Below are 14,833 nucleotides of genomic sequence, written 5' to 3'. Positions count from 1 at the left end.
AAACAGTATTTTAGGTTTTTGTAAAATTATTGTCATATTCTAGAGAAATAAAGCATTTAAATCATAAAATTGGAACACAGTCCACAATAATTATTCTAACTGTAATCCATCCACAGTGACACACTGATAACAGCGCTTAACAAAGGAATCGTATGCTCTTACAAAGAAATTCTGCAGTACCCAGAGAAGTTCCTCTTCAATTGATTGTTTTAATTCCTCATCATTACTGAAGCTACAAGTGTAAACTTGTTCCTTTAACCCTCCAGCTGGTATGAAACGAATTTTCGTCGCCAAAGGTCCGTCCTATCTGGCAACGACGAATATTCGTCGCCAAAGTAGACATGTACCGTTATTGAAATTTTAGGCAATTAAGGTCATATAAATGATTTTTATTTGATATATTCTGAAAGAGCAATAACTATAGTACCGATTTACTGTTCTTACTTCGATTATTGTCTTCTTTGTTTACCGTAAAAACATCGTTTTTTTGGACAGCTGACGTGAACGTAGTACGGGTCAACCACATTGTTGTGAAACTGTAAACAAGTACCGGGTTTTGTGTTTGAGGTTACGAATCCAATAGTATTTGGTGTTGTTATTATTGTCTTTTTAGCTTTCTCAGGTTATAGTTTTAGTTGTTCAGTATGGGTGAAAACTTTAGAGACCGATTAAATGATCTTAGAGAGCTCGCAGGGCGAGATCTAGGGACGCTGAGTGAAAAATGAAACTTTGTGTATATTGTACATATGTAAATAAGGTAAGATTCAAATTTATTATTTTATTTTTGTTTTATCTGTCATACTTATATAAGTATAAATGCAGTCAAGAGATTATGTTTACCCGTGAACAATAATATTTATTTAGAAATGTACGCATTTTTGAAAATAAGTAAATATGGGTGCTTTTTTATACAAAGCCCTGTAACACAAACATTTTGAGGTAAAAGTTACTTTTGGAATCAGGACAAAATTTCTAATAAGTTACACATTTACAGTTTTGATGTAAAGCTTATTGCTAAGCAGTTACACAACGGAATATTTACAAACAAAATTTCCTAAAAAAACATTTTTCTTACATTTTGTAAAAGAAATAAAAATATGTTTCCACGGAAACAATAAGATGTTTATATTATAATGCTCTCCATAATAGTTGTGAATACATTGACATATAATAGTTTATATTTGGACTAACAGTTATGAAATGTGATACATTATAAGAAACGTCTGCGAGGCTGTTAAAATAGAGCCGCCAGTACAGAGTGACACCATTGCCAGTTCTAGGGTTAAGTAACCCCATAAAAAGAAATCACACAGTTAAATCGGGGTGGCCAATCTAAAAAAAATCTCTTCCACAACCAATCAAACGGCCATGAAGATTGTCATTTAGTAATCGCTTGACAGGATTTGCGAAATGAGAAGGAGCACCATCTTGTTGGAAGATTGCTTGATCCATTTCTGGAACCGTAAAATGAGGCAAGACTTGTTCCTTTAAAACCTGTTCATAACTATTCCCAGTCATTGTACTGTCTGAAATGTTGTAAGATAGCACCCCATTACAACCAACAGTAGAGTCTGTTCAAAAATGTGTGGATTTACTGGTGTTGTAATAATTACAATTATGCCTATTTACAGCACCGTTGCGGTAGAAAGTGGACTTGTCTGAAAAAACAATTTAAGTATGCCAATTAAGATCTAGTTCATGAAACTAAATGATGCGAGAACAAAATTATACTCTCCTGTCCGGATCATCTTCAAGAGGATTATGGACTAGGTGACTTTTATAAAATTTAATTTTGTTTTTCTTAATTATTCTGACTTATTATTATAGACTGTAGCTTAGGTATTGCAGATATGCCTTTTCTTTTATTGCCAAAGGTGAGCTTATTAGTCTTGTCTTCATTAAAAACAAGATCATGGTTTTTGCAGTATTGCAGGGTTAAGTTGACACTAATTTTATCATTCATGTGACATACTTAAATTAAATAAAAACTTGAATGTGTAAAACCATTAGTGTATGCATTCTTTGTTGCCTTACAAAGACATTAAGAGATTATTAAACATTCATAACTATATTTAAGGTGATGTGAATTTTGAGGTTAGTTCCAGTTTACCTTCCTCTTGGTACAGTGTCTAGAATCTGATGCTGTCACAGACTTGACTCATGAAAATCTTCATCTACATTACACTATATTTTGTAGTTTACATGGCTGTGATGTTGAAACAATGTAAATGCTTCATGAGTTAATTTTGAGCTTCTTCGTTGCTAACTTTTTTGGATTTCTTCAGACAAACATGACTCCAAATTTCAGGAGTCAAGTCTATGACAGCATCAGATTCCAGGCACTGCACTAAGAAGAAGGTGAACTGGAGTTAAATTCAGCATTCACACTGAATCAACCCTTCCCACCAGAGCTATGTTATGTGTAGATTTAATTGACTGGAATATTAAAAACCATTAAAATATTGCAGAAAATTGTTTTGTAGTGAGAACTTAATCATCATAATAATATTGATCCTGTGACATCGTATTATTTCATAATTCAGTAACCTACATTAATGCTACAGTGACTTGTGACAGTAAACCTCCTAATTTTTACCAAGACTATCACATATATTTATAGATTTGTAAATGGAATTTGTATTCTTTGTGAATTTGAAATGTTTGGTCAATTTACAATAACCTTTTCCTTTGTTAATATTATTTTTACTTTTACCTAATTTAGTGTTTTCCTGGGGTGATGTTTTTTTTTTTTTTCAGTTATTTTTTCTACACAAGCAGTTGGTTTTTGAACATTTATTCCACATAACCCATTAATTGAACTTAACATTTATTGAATACTTCATTAAAGTTGACATTACCAAAGTTACTCCTAAACACCCTTATACTAATGTTTAAACTATCAAGAAAAAAGGATTGTTTTGCTAAATGACAATACATATTTTTACACATGCGACAAAACAAACTAAAAATAGTATCATAACATTTGGATATGAACAATTTTATCACCCTTCAAAGAGTCCCAATCTAGTGCCAAGTGACTACCATGTGTTTTTGCAACTAAAGAAGCATAATCAGTACTGTGATGTTGACAATAGCGTCAGAACAATAATTGTGTTGCTGACGTTGTTACATCAGAAAGCAACTTTCTATGACATGGTATACTATTTAATATAACACGCCTTATACTGCTCGTTTGTTTATTCTATAAAATACAAAACTAAGTAAAAACTTGAAATTTCTAGTCGCATTCACAAGTGATGGTGGGTAGTGCAACAAGTAAATGATTTTGAAGCAAATAATAAATGTTATAGACTAGGAGATACATTTAACTGCATAAGGTGTGTGTGTGTGTGTGTGTGCGTGTGTGTGTGTGTGTGTAAACTCCCTTCATTCACCCTCTTTATTACAATATAAAATATTTATTACATATCACATTGTATTTACACTAAATTATAACAGTTAAATGTAATTTAAGACTTTCTGTGGATTCCTGCTTGTCTCAACTCTTCAGCTCATTTTGATTGGGCATAGGATTCTCTGAAACAATAACACAATCATTATTGAATTACATTTAACACATAAAACAATAATTAACACTTTTATAATAGTAGCCAATACAAGCTATATCTTCAACTCTCATTATTATTATTATGGCCAAATTTATTTTCCCATAACATTGCGTGGAAAGTTGATTATCCTGTTTCTTGAACACTTCTGGTAACGTAATATAATTTAATTACTTTAGAAATATTACAATATTTATATACTTTAAAAACAATAATGGCTAATTTTCATTGGCATTCATTTGAATCTACTTAAGATTGAATTGGCCAGGGAGCAATAATTACATTAAGATTTATATACAGTATGTGTCTCTTATACTTGTACATAGTTATCAGTCATTTTTACAACTGCTATGAATTAAGGGCTAGTTGTTACTTGTTGTTTGTTTAGGGATGTAAAACATGACCTTCCAACTACTATCTTAACCATACTGCAGTTAGAATTGACCATCATAAACACTAACTTCACCACAGCAAGGGCAGTCCCCAGATATGAGGTTGAAGCTTGTTTCATTAGTTGGAACTGCTTGGAACCACTGCAACAAAAAACAGCATAAGGTTACAGAGGAAACGATCCTTAAAGATAAACATACAAATCTGATCTGTGCTAACATCCCATTCATTGCCAACATACGGTTTTTTAGATGTCTACAATCTACATGTAAACTGACAGCATCCGATTTAATGGATATTTGCAGAAATACTTAAAATTTACATAAAAATTCTTAAAAATGTTAATGAAAATTCTTAAAATATTTTATTAAAAATATTTATTTCAAATGATTAACATTTTAACTTGTCAAAATTCCAAATATTTAGTGGAGATGAAAAGGATAATGCTTAGTGTGAACTCCCTTTCTATATTTGTACACACACACACAAACACAAACAGTTAGCTCTGAGTAAATAGGTGTGTAGGTGAGATCCACATAAAGAGTGGTTATTTTACAGATTGCCTGAGTTAACAGTCTTCATGCAATCCATCCCATAGCATCCGGTTGTGTTATGTCTCCAGGAGACATGGACTGATAGTGTCAGTGCCGCTATTTTGAATACTTTGGCGGGTTACAAGCCAGTATCTGTGTACTCATGCATACAACAGATTGTGGGTGACACTGCAATTTTTATAAAAAACAAACTTCTATGTAAAAATGTTCCTGAGTATGAGCTTTACTCTTCAACCCAGTCTATCAGATCACAAAATGTATTTCATTTATGTACCGTTCCAAGATTTAAGCAAACCCTAAGAAAACTCAACTTAAGAGAGTTTCTAATAAAGAAAATGTTAGAATATTTATTTCTCAACTTAACTTCAATTTACAAAATTGTGCTGATTCTTTCAATAATTTAAAATGTTTTTGTAATTTGCTTGTGCTAACTTTTAGTAAGCCCTCTTGAAACCGCTACGAAAGAAAAATAAGCTAAACACAGCCTCTTGGATGAATGTAGGGATTAAAGTATCATGTGAAAACAAAAGGTTTTTATTTGAAACCCAGAGAGCAGTCGACTGTCCTGAGCTTACCATGCACTATAAAAAATATTCTAAAATATTTAAAAAAGTAATCAGTACTGCTAAGAGGATGGCCAATGACAGACACATCTAGGGTGCGAGAAATAAATCTAAGGCTGTATGGGAGGTTGTTCAGTGTGAAACAGGCAAACTGATCAGTAATCAGCAAGAAAATGTACTTTGATAGTAAACGGGAAACAATTGTTAAACCTAGTGAAATGACATATTTTTTTGTAAGTGTAAGTGTAAGTTTTGTAAGTGGAAAAGATTTATAAACAGATGTTTTATCCTCTGCAAAACTTTTTGTTATTCCTTGAGAAAAACAGAAAGACGTATCCAACAATTTTTGTTTCCATCTGACCCGGAGGAATTTTATAGAATTATAATGAGCCTTAAAAATACAAACTCGATTAGGTGAGATAACATCCCAACTACTGTCATTAAACAGACTGTCTTTGAGATTTCCACTCCATTGGCAGGTTTAATAAATATATCTTTTCAGAGAAGGATTTTTCCTAAGGAACTAAAACTTTCTATAGCAAAACCATTCTTTAAAGGGTGAAAAGAGAGGCATGATTAACTATAAACCAATATCAATTTGACCTGTTTTATAAAAATTATTTGAAAATTTTACAAGTTGTATTTTGAAACATTTAGAAAAATATACAATTTTATGTAAAAATCAATTTGGCTTCATTAAAATATCTTCCACGGTGACTGTGGTTTACAATTTATTGGACTCAGTATTAAATTCCATTGATAAAAAGCATCAAACTGCTTCAATTTTATGTGACCTGACAAAAGCATTTGATTGTGTGGAACATAATTAGCTCTTACTACAACTTGATTATTATGGCTTACGTGGAAAGGTCTATGAATGGCTAAGTTCTTATTTATCTGATAAGAAACAGAGTCACATACAAAGATGAACCAATGGAAACATACATTTCAACTTGGAAAACTATTACACGTGAAGTTTCCCAAGGGTCAGTATTGGGCCCTTTGCTGTTTTTAATTTACATTAATGACCTTCCACACAATCGTTTAAATCAGTTTCCAGAAGTAAAATAGCCTGATATTGACGTTGTTCACCCTTCTAAATTCCTCGGGGTAGTAATAGACAGACACCTTAAATGGAATGAACACATACAGCAACTAGTAAAAAAAATAACTACAGCTTGTTTTGTTTTGCTTTGAGAAGAATTAGATCTGTGATACTATTAAATCTGTCTACTACGCATATGTTTTCTTGCACCTGAGATATGGGGTGGCATTTTGGTGAAATTCATTAAACTCACAAAATGTGTTCAAATTACAATATCAAATTATAAGAATTATGTTTAAGCTCCGATCCTGACAGTCATGTAAACCATGCGGTGTGCATAAATGGCAGTTACTTTTTGAATACTTTCATAAAACTTGTAACATTTATACCCTTTATTTTCCTTAACACATTGACTATGGTGGGCGCACATTACTACTATACTGGCTGTCCTTAATTCGGTACATGACAAGAATTGTAGTGGTGTTATAGTAAGGAAAATAGACATGATAGATGTTCAAAATAGATAAAGTCCCAGTCTCAAATATTTTTTTCTGTGTAAAAAGGGTCCACGTTACAATATGTGGTCAACATAAAATGTAATAGAATTTGGTTCAACAGGACATATAATATTTTGTCCAACAAAAAGGACTTAATCATCTATAATAAAATAACCTTAAAACAGTTTTTCTTGAACTATGTTATTATAGCAAGATTTCCTAGTTTATATATCGTATTTAACATAAGTCTATATAAAATCATTAGTAAAAGACATTAAAATTTTGTTTATGAAACCAAATATTTAACTTGAAATGACCAAAATATATTATACAGGTATCATATAAGCTTCAACTGATGAGATGAAATTCTATTATAATTATATCTAAAGTTCTCTCCTACTGTTTGCAGCAGATAAATTTGCTTAAATGTTTCTATAAGTAGTGGGAAATGACTGACCAGAGTTTACAATAGCCTAGACTTGTTAAACTCCAGAGTTTATTTTACAAACCGTGATTGCAGAAATTGATTTTTAACTCCTGAGTTTTATAAAGCTCTAGACTTTCAACGTTAAGGATATTCTAACCTCTGGCTGCGGAACAAGCCTTAAGAGATATAAAATTATAGTTTACTGTGAAATCCATATTTTTCACATAATGTGTTTAATTAGTTCATCCACTGCTAGGACCAAAATCTGAAACTCCTGTTCAGAGGTAATAACTTTTAAAAAGCAAAGTTCATTTTGTTGAAACAAACACTTTTTTAATGTTGGGGTGGTAACTGAGTGTTAGGAGATCCACGATAAACAATCAAAACCCTGGTTAACCGAATTCGGGTCAACCGAAATTGTTCAATGACTATAAACAACCAAGCAAAATAGTTTATATTTAACAGAAGAAACCTGTGCCAATCCTCCGCCTCTTGGCAGAAGGGATGCGGTGTGATGTATTGCTGTAGCAAATTACATGGGCGGACAAATAATAATTTCTTTGAGATAATTTACCATCCCCCTACCTAACCAACCAGCACCTGTCGCCGCACAGGCTGATGTATGCTGCTGTTGATCATCTCATCTGCTTCTGCCACCATTCCCAAAGTATAACATACAAAAATTGTCTGTACCTAATTCATTTTCCCTACGCACTCCTTCTAGTAGGTTATTTTTATATGTAATTGGGTTAAGCAAAGAATTGGTTATCTGAAAAATTTGCCTCCACTTTATTTCAGTTTACTAGTGTTTTACTGTATTAAACGCAAGTTAAATTTTTATTAGAGGACAAACTAGATTAATTAAATTAACATAGTCAGATTAAAACTGCATGTATTGTTCGTAATTGAGAACTTAAAGAATTTGTGTTATACAAATTTCTATCACAGTGACACATCTGATTCCCATTGTACAAAAGCATTTCCTTTGAAATATTAGTTGTAGTATATACCTGAGCCAGACAGGTGATGTGAAAGTAAGAGTTACACTTGACATTGTTGCACACTTTACTAGGCAAAGTTTGGTCATCAAGGCGCAGTGTAAAGCAAATGGAACATTCACCCTGCTCCACCACCACTTTGTTTTCAAAGTCTGGCTGAGGAAACTGCTGAAGACCAAGCAGAGAGAGCAGGTTGTCTACCACACTCACATCTTCGTTCCACCCGACCGCCTGCAAACATGACAGAGAGCAATCAAAATTAAACTATTTTTAATCATAGGATTGTCTTCAAAATTATTTCGCACTCTTCATTCATTTTTAATAACAATCCCTCACATATAAAAGACTGATGCTAATTGTAGTAGGACAACTTTTACACTTAGAAAGTTATACATTTTTATAGGAACTGCAGTCAAAGATTTATAAAATTATTCTATGCTGAGAAGAAGAGCTTAATATTACGAATTTCTTTTAGGTGAGCACTGCACAACTAGTTATAAGCTCAGTTTGAGCAGTGATGTTGTCTGGGAAGGTTTTATCTAGTAATATTCAACCTTTTTGTGAGTATACTGTGAAATTTTGTTTACCGACTTAAAAATGCCACCAAAATTGTTTGAATGTTGATAATACCACATAACTATGCCCGTAACTAAAATTTACATTTTGTTGTATTATAAATTAGCCATATAATGCGAGACATCTATTTTGAATTTATTATAAAGTAAATTTGTAAATAGTAAAGTAACTTGACTATGCTTACAGAATAAAACTAAAAAAAAAATTTAAAGAGTAAGGGAAACTTATTTTTCATTTTTATAACCTAAAACATTTTAATACTTTTTCTAATACTCAATTTCTTCAGAAAAACAACAAAGCAAATTCTAATGTTATATGCAAATTAATAAAAGTTTTATACTAACATAAGTTTTATAGTAAACTGTTTTTAATATCTAAAACTTGGCTGGCAGGTTTTAAGACATGCTTCTGGTAACAAGCTGGACAGTTAGGGACAGACTGTGAACTAATCTCATGGCAATAAAAGAGTTAAAATAGGTAAAGTTAATAAACTATTAACCAAATATATATATTTTTCTTATTCAGTGTGTTGAATTGTGAAATTACTTTATATATCATGGGAATAAATATTTCATTAATTCACCAATCATTACAGTGTCACTGAATCTAGATTTTCATTTATAAAGAAATAACTTACTTTAAGCCTCTTTTCCATGGAGTTTATGTACGGGATGGTAGAATTTTCTGGACCCAGGAATTTGATGTCTGGACAAGTATTTACATCTTGCGGGTTCAATGTTACCAACATTGATACATTCTCACCTGACAAAACATGACAATGACAAAATATTTGCTAACACTCAGCCAAATTCCATGGAGTGACATGCACTAGCATTGAACTCAAGTGTTGCTTATATAGAAATGAAGCTAAATTTTTAAAATTCTTGCAAAATTTTAAGTCTACAGATCAGTTTGGTTTCAAGATATTATACGGATAGAAATGAAATTGCTCCAGCCCATCGAGTGATAGGCCTCACTAACACTCAGCTCACTATTTAAATATTAAATTTGTCTAAACAACAAGAGCATGATTTAATTTTTCAATACAGATTGAATTACAAAAAGTACTTGCTCCCCCGGGACACCTGAGCACACCATGCAACATTTCAAAGTAATTGCTTATGATTTGCTAGTAATTAGTTTTGCAAGATAGAAGTTTTGTTATACTTCAGATCTCATTCGGGGAAAGAATGTCTCGTTGACGCATGATAGTGCCCATTCTTCTATTTCAAACTTTTTCAAGCTATTGTAAAAATGCCATATCACAATTTCAAAGAAGCTAACCATTTCGAATGTTTCATGCAAACATTGATAGCTTTGTTCATCAAGGTAGGTTTTTAAATAGTATTTCTGATGCATTCAATGATTACAAACTCGTCACTCGTGCAATATTTAGAAACAGATTGTAACTGTGTCTTTTCTACCTGCATTACACTACTAATCACAGTAATTAGTATTATCCGGAGGCCACTATTTTTGTAAGTTTTTCTTACCGGGGACTTGAAAAAACTACATTGTTAGAAATAACATACTTTTTAAATTACTGTGAAAATTACATGTCATTATGATGATGGGAGTGATGTGAGAAGGAGGCCACTCTGTTCCTATCTAGTACTTGTTACTATATGATATAAGTTGGTTTAGATTAGGTTATCATAAATATGATACTAGTAGGACCGAGGTTAAAGATAATCTTTAAGAGCGCTCACATGATATGAGCTTGAATTTTGGTACAATCTCAAGGGATATTTTTCTTTTTCTGTCAGAAGTGCAGGGTACCGAAGGCACCATTGATGGTCAAGGGTATTTCCGACCAGTACTTTCCCGATCTCAGATTACTTGGCAGATCGTCCAACGTGATCTGAAGTTGGAAAAGTTGGATGATCTCAGCCATAAAATTATTTTCAACAAGAGCTGGTAGTCTAATCAGTTTACCGTTTATGGATTTAGGAGTACTTGGGTGTTTTATATTTTGTCCTCTTATAAGAGTTTGACACTTTCATTCTATAAAGTTATTTTGTAACTTATATAAAAAGTCTGATCTAAGTAATTTAATAGCATTTATACAGTTTTTAACAACCAAAAATGAGTAAAGCATGTTAAGTTGTAAAATACTAAAATTTATCTTTTTACATGTTTATTTCAGGATACCACATACATTAATTGTATACAATATGCATATAAATACAAATAAAAAATACAGTAGCCATAGGCCTTCTTCCATGCACACTTTAGTTTGACATATTAGGCCTAAATAACTGAATGTGCAACTCTTCCAGTCATAGGCCTAAGAACTAGTTGATGAAAATCTACATCTATGTTAGTGTTCTCAGGATCAGTAATATCATTTTCTCATCAGTTAAGTTCTTATCATCAGATTAATAGTCGTCTTCATCAACCATTAAAATCACTAAAACTACTGATTTTGATGTCTGATTATTCATCTATTTTGTCCCGATCCAAATAATCCCGTTCCATGGTAAAAACAATCACTTACACAGCAGTATATCACTTTTATGAAACAAAGCAATTCTTGTTTGCAAAGAAATAATAAAAATAAATTACATTTACAGAGGTGTTGAACAAATTAAATAGTAGCATCAGACTACAATAATATAATCTATACCAAACAACAATGACGGCAATGAATACAAAAGATCTGATTGGGAAATTACGTTTCCCAAGTATTTTGAAACAATTAGTTGTCCCACAGTGGAATATATTAAAATTGTGTCATATGTATCAAAGTATATATTACGATTGATTTCTATTTGGTCTATAACATAACAAATGGCAGCCATTTTGAAAATAGTGAATAAAGAATTAAAATTTTTAAATATAAAAAGATTGAATAAGAATATTTTTCAAAGATTTTTTTGTGTATCTATGTGCAGGGAATTATAATTTCAACAAAATTGATGAATAATTAGTACTTGCTCTGCTTGGACCTGAACCAGACTTATATAATTAACATATTTCTTTTTTAATTGAAGGAAATTCATGATTTAACAATACTTTGTAAGAAAGGTTACTTTGTATTTTGTTCTGAAACTCTACAATGACACTTTATTATATGTTTAATTTTTTTTAAATTTACATTTCAATATAATTTTAATAATAAGTATGAGAAAGTTTATTTAAAAATTTGCTCTGCAAAGAATAAAATGGATGTAGCTATTTCTCACCCATGAAACTTCTTACGATTGTATTCTTAACATTATTAAGAAAAAGAAAGGAAAGGTTACTCTTACCAATTATAATCCTGCAGTGTGTATCCTTTAAACTCGGATGTTCTGGGTCAATAAGCCATGTACAGCTCTTGAGACTGTCATATGCTTCCCAGAAGTCTTGAAAAGAGTTCACCAGAGTTTGGAAGACATTGAACACGTCTGTGATTGTTTCTCCCTGAAATGAGTATTAATTGTGGAAATGTTTGTTTAAAAGTGTTCTATCCAAATTCTTACAACATTTAAATTTTAACCATCACAAATAATGTTCATGTGACACAAATTTGTTGTATAAAAACATTATTTGTTAGTATAGAAGATAAAAAGAGAGGAGGCAACAGCTTGCCCAATACAACTATTGCAGTGAAGCTTCATATAACACACTCTGATATCAATTCCTCAATATAACAAATATTTTAAAATCTTATTCAAAAGTACATAAAACAATATTAAACATACCTTTGTATTACAAATTATATGGTTCACATCTTTGATATAATATATTTCAAGAATTGAGAGAGAGATCATAAAACTTCTTTATTATCCAGAGTATTAAAATTCTACATAAAAAACATAGACTACAAGTGATGAATTTTACAAATTCCCAATCCCATTGTAACTTACTTCTTAATTTTATACATTTTAGTGACTTCAAAGCATGCCAATAAGTTTAGCTCCATTTCACCTTCCACTTCTTGCAGTGTCTGACATCTGACACTTTTACACACTTGAATCCTGGAATTTAGAGTCTATCCATTACGAGGTTCAAACAAGTCAACAACGAAGATGTTTAAAAACAAACTCTTTGCATCGTTTTGACATCAGGGACACCTAGGCTACAAAAAAGCTCTGTCACATTACCCAGCAGCCATGCACTATAATCCAAATTGAGAGGTGTTAGCATTGTCTCATCGGGTGCACAACTGAATGCTCTACAATGTTGTAGACACGATAATAAATCACGGAGCATTATCATTCACATTGAATCAACCCTCCACGTTAAACTAGGTTTCTCCACCATGGTAAAAGAAGTGCATCAAATTCCTGTTTTAGAAATTTTCCTGTGTAGCAAACTTTTTCCCTGAAATCTTGAGATTGAAGATCAAGCGCACAGAATATATGAGATAGAATATGGTAGACCAAGACAAAGCCAAGAGATCTTGAGAAAAATTAGAGAGGATGTTAAGGCCTTGCCAGATTATGAAAAGGGTATGGAGACCTGACGGAATGCTACAGCCTCTAATAAGGTGACATATTAGTTCTCATCATCTGCAGACTAACCTTACTGAGATCTTGCAATGCCACTTCAGGCATGTCTATATCGTCTATGGTGGGCCGGCTGGATGGGTAGTCTCTCGGTATTCCAATACCTAGCTGGTGCTCTACACCTCGCACATCTATTGTCCGCAGCACCAAACTGCGCAAGTCTCCTCGGCACTTTACCACATGTTCGCTGCCCAACTCCTGCAGCTCCTTCAGTATCTGCTGATATAGACAGTAGTCCAGCTTTGTAGATCTTCTTGTCTGCTCCTCCTATGCATGATAACAATGAAACTTTTCTTCTCTTTCTAGGTTTAACTATTTTTACTAAAATAATTTCTTATTGAGGTGAAATTTGAATGTCTAAATGTTCATTATTTCATTGAATCACATGGAGAATACCAGATATTTGGGAATTTTCAAGTAGTGAAGTTTAATAACCAATATTTATTCAAATATTTCTTCTACATCCATATAGAAATTCCAGTCAACATTGACATTATCAAAAAATATGGCTGCACGATTTCATGTGGAGTTTGGTAAGCCTGAAGACCATGTAAATTAATCAGTACTCAAACAAATTTATTAGATTAATATGACTATGACTGTGATTATACAAAATTCAGTAGGAATATTGACATTATTTGATGAAGAGTATACTAAAATTTCACGTATTGTTAACACATAGGGAGAGAGCATCATTTGAGATTGCATAAAATTAATAAGCTGATTTCATTAATTTTGTTTGATTGTATGTTTTATTAAAAAAAACCAATAATTTATAAAGGTTTCAATTACAGAGTTGTAATTTTGCATAGTTTATGCCTTGAGATTAATTGTTAATATGTTGAATGCTTGCATCGCTTTTAGCCAGTGTTACCAGTACTGCATGAAAACAATGCTACAGTAACATAAACTATTTTTAGGTATAGGGGGTTGTATATACTTATTTTTTCAGCATTCAATGTGTTAAATAAACAAAAATATTATAATATACAAATTTTTAAAGTTGTTACAACTCTGATACGTCACAAATCTAAGATAAAAATATAAATCACTACAAAATATGGATAACTTATTTAGAATACAAAATTAATACATGAGAAGAAACACTTTTAGCACTAAGTAATAAACATTGAGAAGCCTGATTAATTCCATTAAACTTACTTGAACAATTGCATTAATTTCTTACAAGAATCTATAATATAGTTCAATCCGGTTCTGGACTGCATGTTCAAACTTAGAAAGAAAGAGTTTATACGACTGAGAAAAAATGAACTGCTTAATTATCTAATTTGGGATTAGAGTGTAAACTTCAGACATCATTTTCAGTGACAGTAAAATTTTGTTCCTAATCTTGCTCTCTTAACCTTCTACTTTTTATAGACTAATGTATTAATCATAGTATTAATGTCATAGTTATCTATCTTTACACTGCATGATAACTTATCAAACAATAGATACAAATGTATAAAATATGCATGACACAGATAAAAAAGAAAAAGTTATACATATAACCATCTCTTTACTCTGCATAATACCTTATCAAATAATAGAAACAAATGTATAAAATATAGATGACATAGATAAAAAAGATAATAAATTATATATATATATATATATATATATATATATATATATATATATATAATCATGTTGGATGAGATATCACCTTTATATATATACTGTATACCTGTATAAAGGAGGAAAATTAAACTATTTGAAACATT

General features: G+C 31.6%; 1 protein-coding gene across 4 annotated transcripts in view; it reads right to left on the bottom strand.

The window, feature by feature from the left end:
• Positions 1 to 2,810: 2,810 nt before the first annotated feature.
• The window catches only part of LOC124372224 (E3 ubiquitin-protein ligase FANCL), a 37,282-nt gene continuing 25,259 nt past the window's right edge, over positions 2,811 to 14,833 (bottom strand). For all 4 annotated transcript variants that reach the window (XM_046830607.1, XM_046830601.1, XM_046830614.1 and 1 more), the window contains exons 5-10: positions 13,125 to 13,376; positions 11,868 to 12,021; positions 9,254 to 9,378; positions 8,053 to 8,271; positions 4,028 to 4,099; positions 2,811 to 3,537 (exon numbers count right to left, since the gene is read on the bottom strand). In XM_046830607.1, coding sequence (XP_046686563.1) covers positions 3,508 to 3,537; positions 4,028 to 4,099; positions 8,053 to 8,271; positions 9,254 to 9,378; positions 11,868 to 12,021; positions 13,125 to 13,376 — 852 coding nt within the window. In that variant the 3' untranslated portion in view covers positions 2,811 to 3,507. The remainder of the gene's footprint in view (positions 3,538 to 4,027; positions 4,100 to 8,052; positions 8,272 to 9,253; positions 9,379 to 11,867; positions 12,022 to 13,124; positions 13,377 to 14,833) is intronic.

This window comes from Homalodisca vitripennis, chromosome 1 (assembly GCF_021130785.1).
Source record: "Homalodisca vitripennis isolate AUS2020 chromosome 1, UT_GWSS_2.1, whole genome shotgun sequence".
NCBI lineage: Eukaryota > Metazoa > Arthropoda > Insecta > Hemiptera > Cicadellidae > Homalodisca > Homalodisca vitripennis.
Note: the sequence above shows the minus strand (reverse complement) of the source record. Positions and strands in the feature narration are given on the sequence as shown.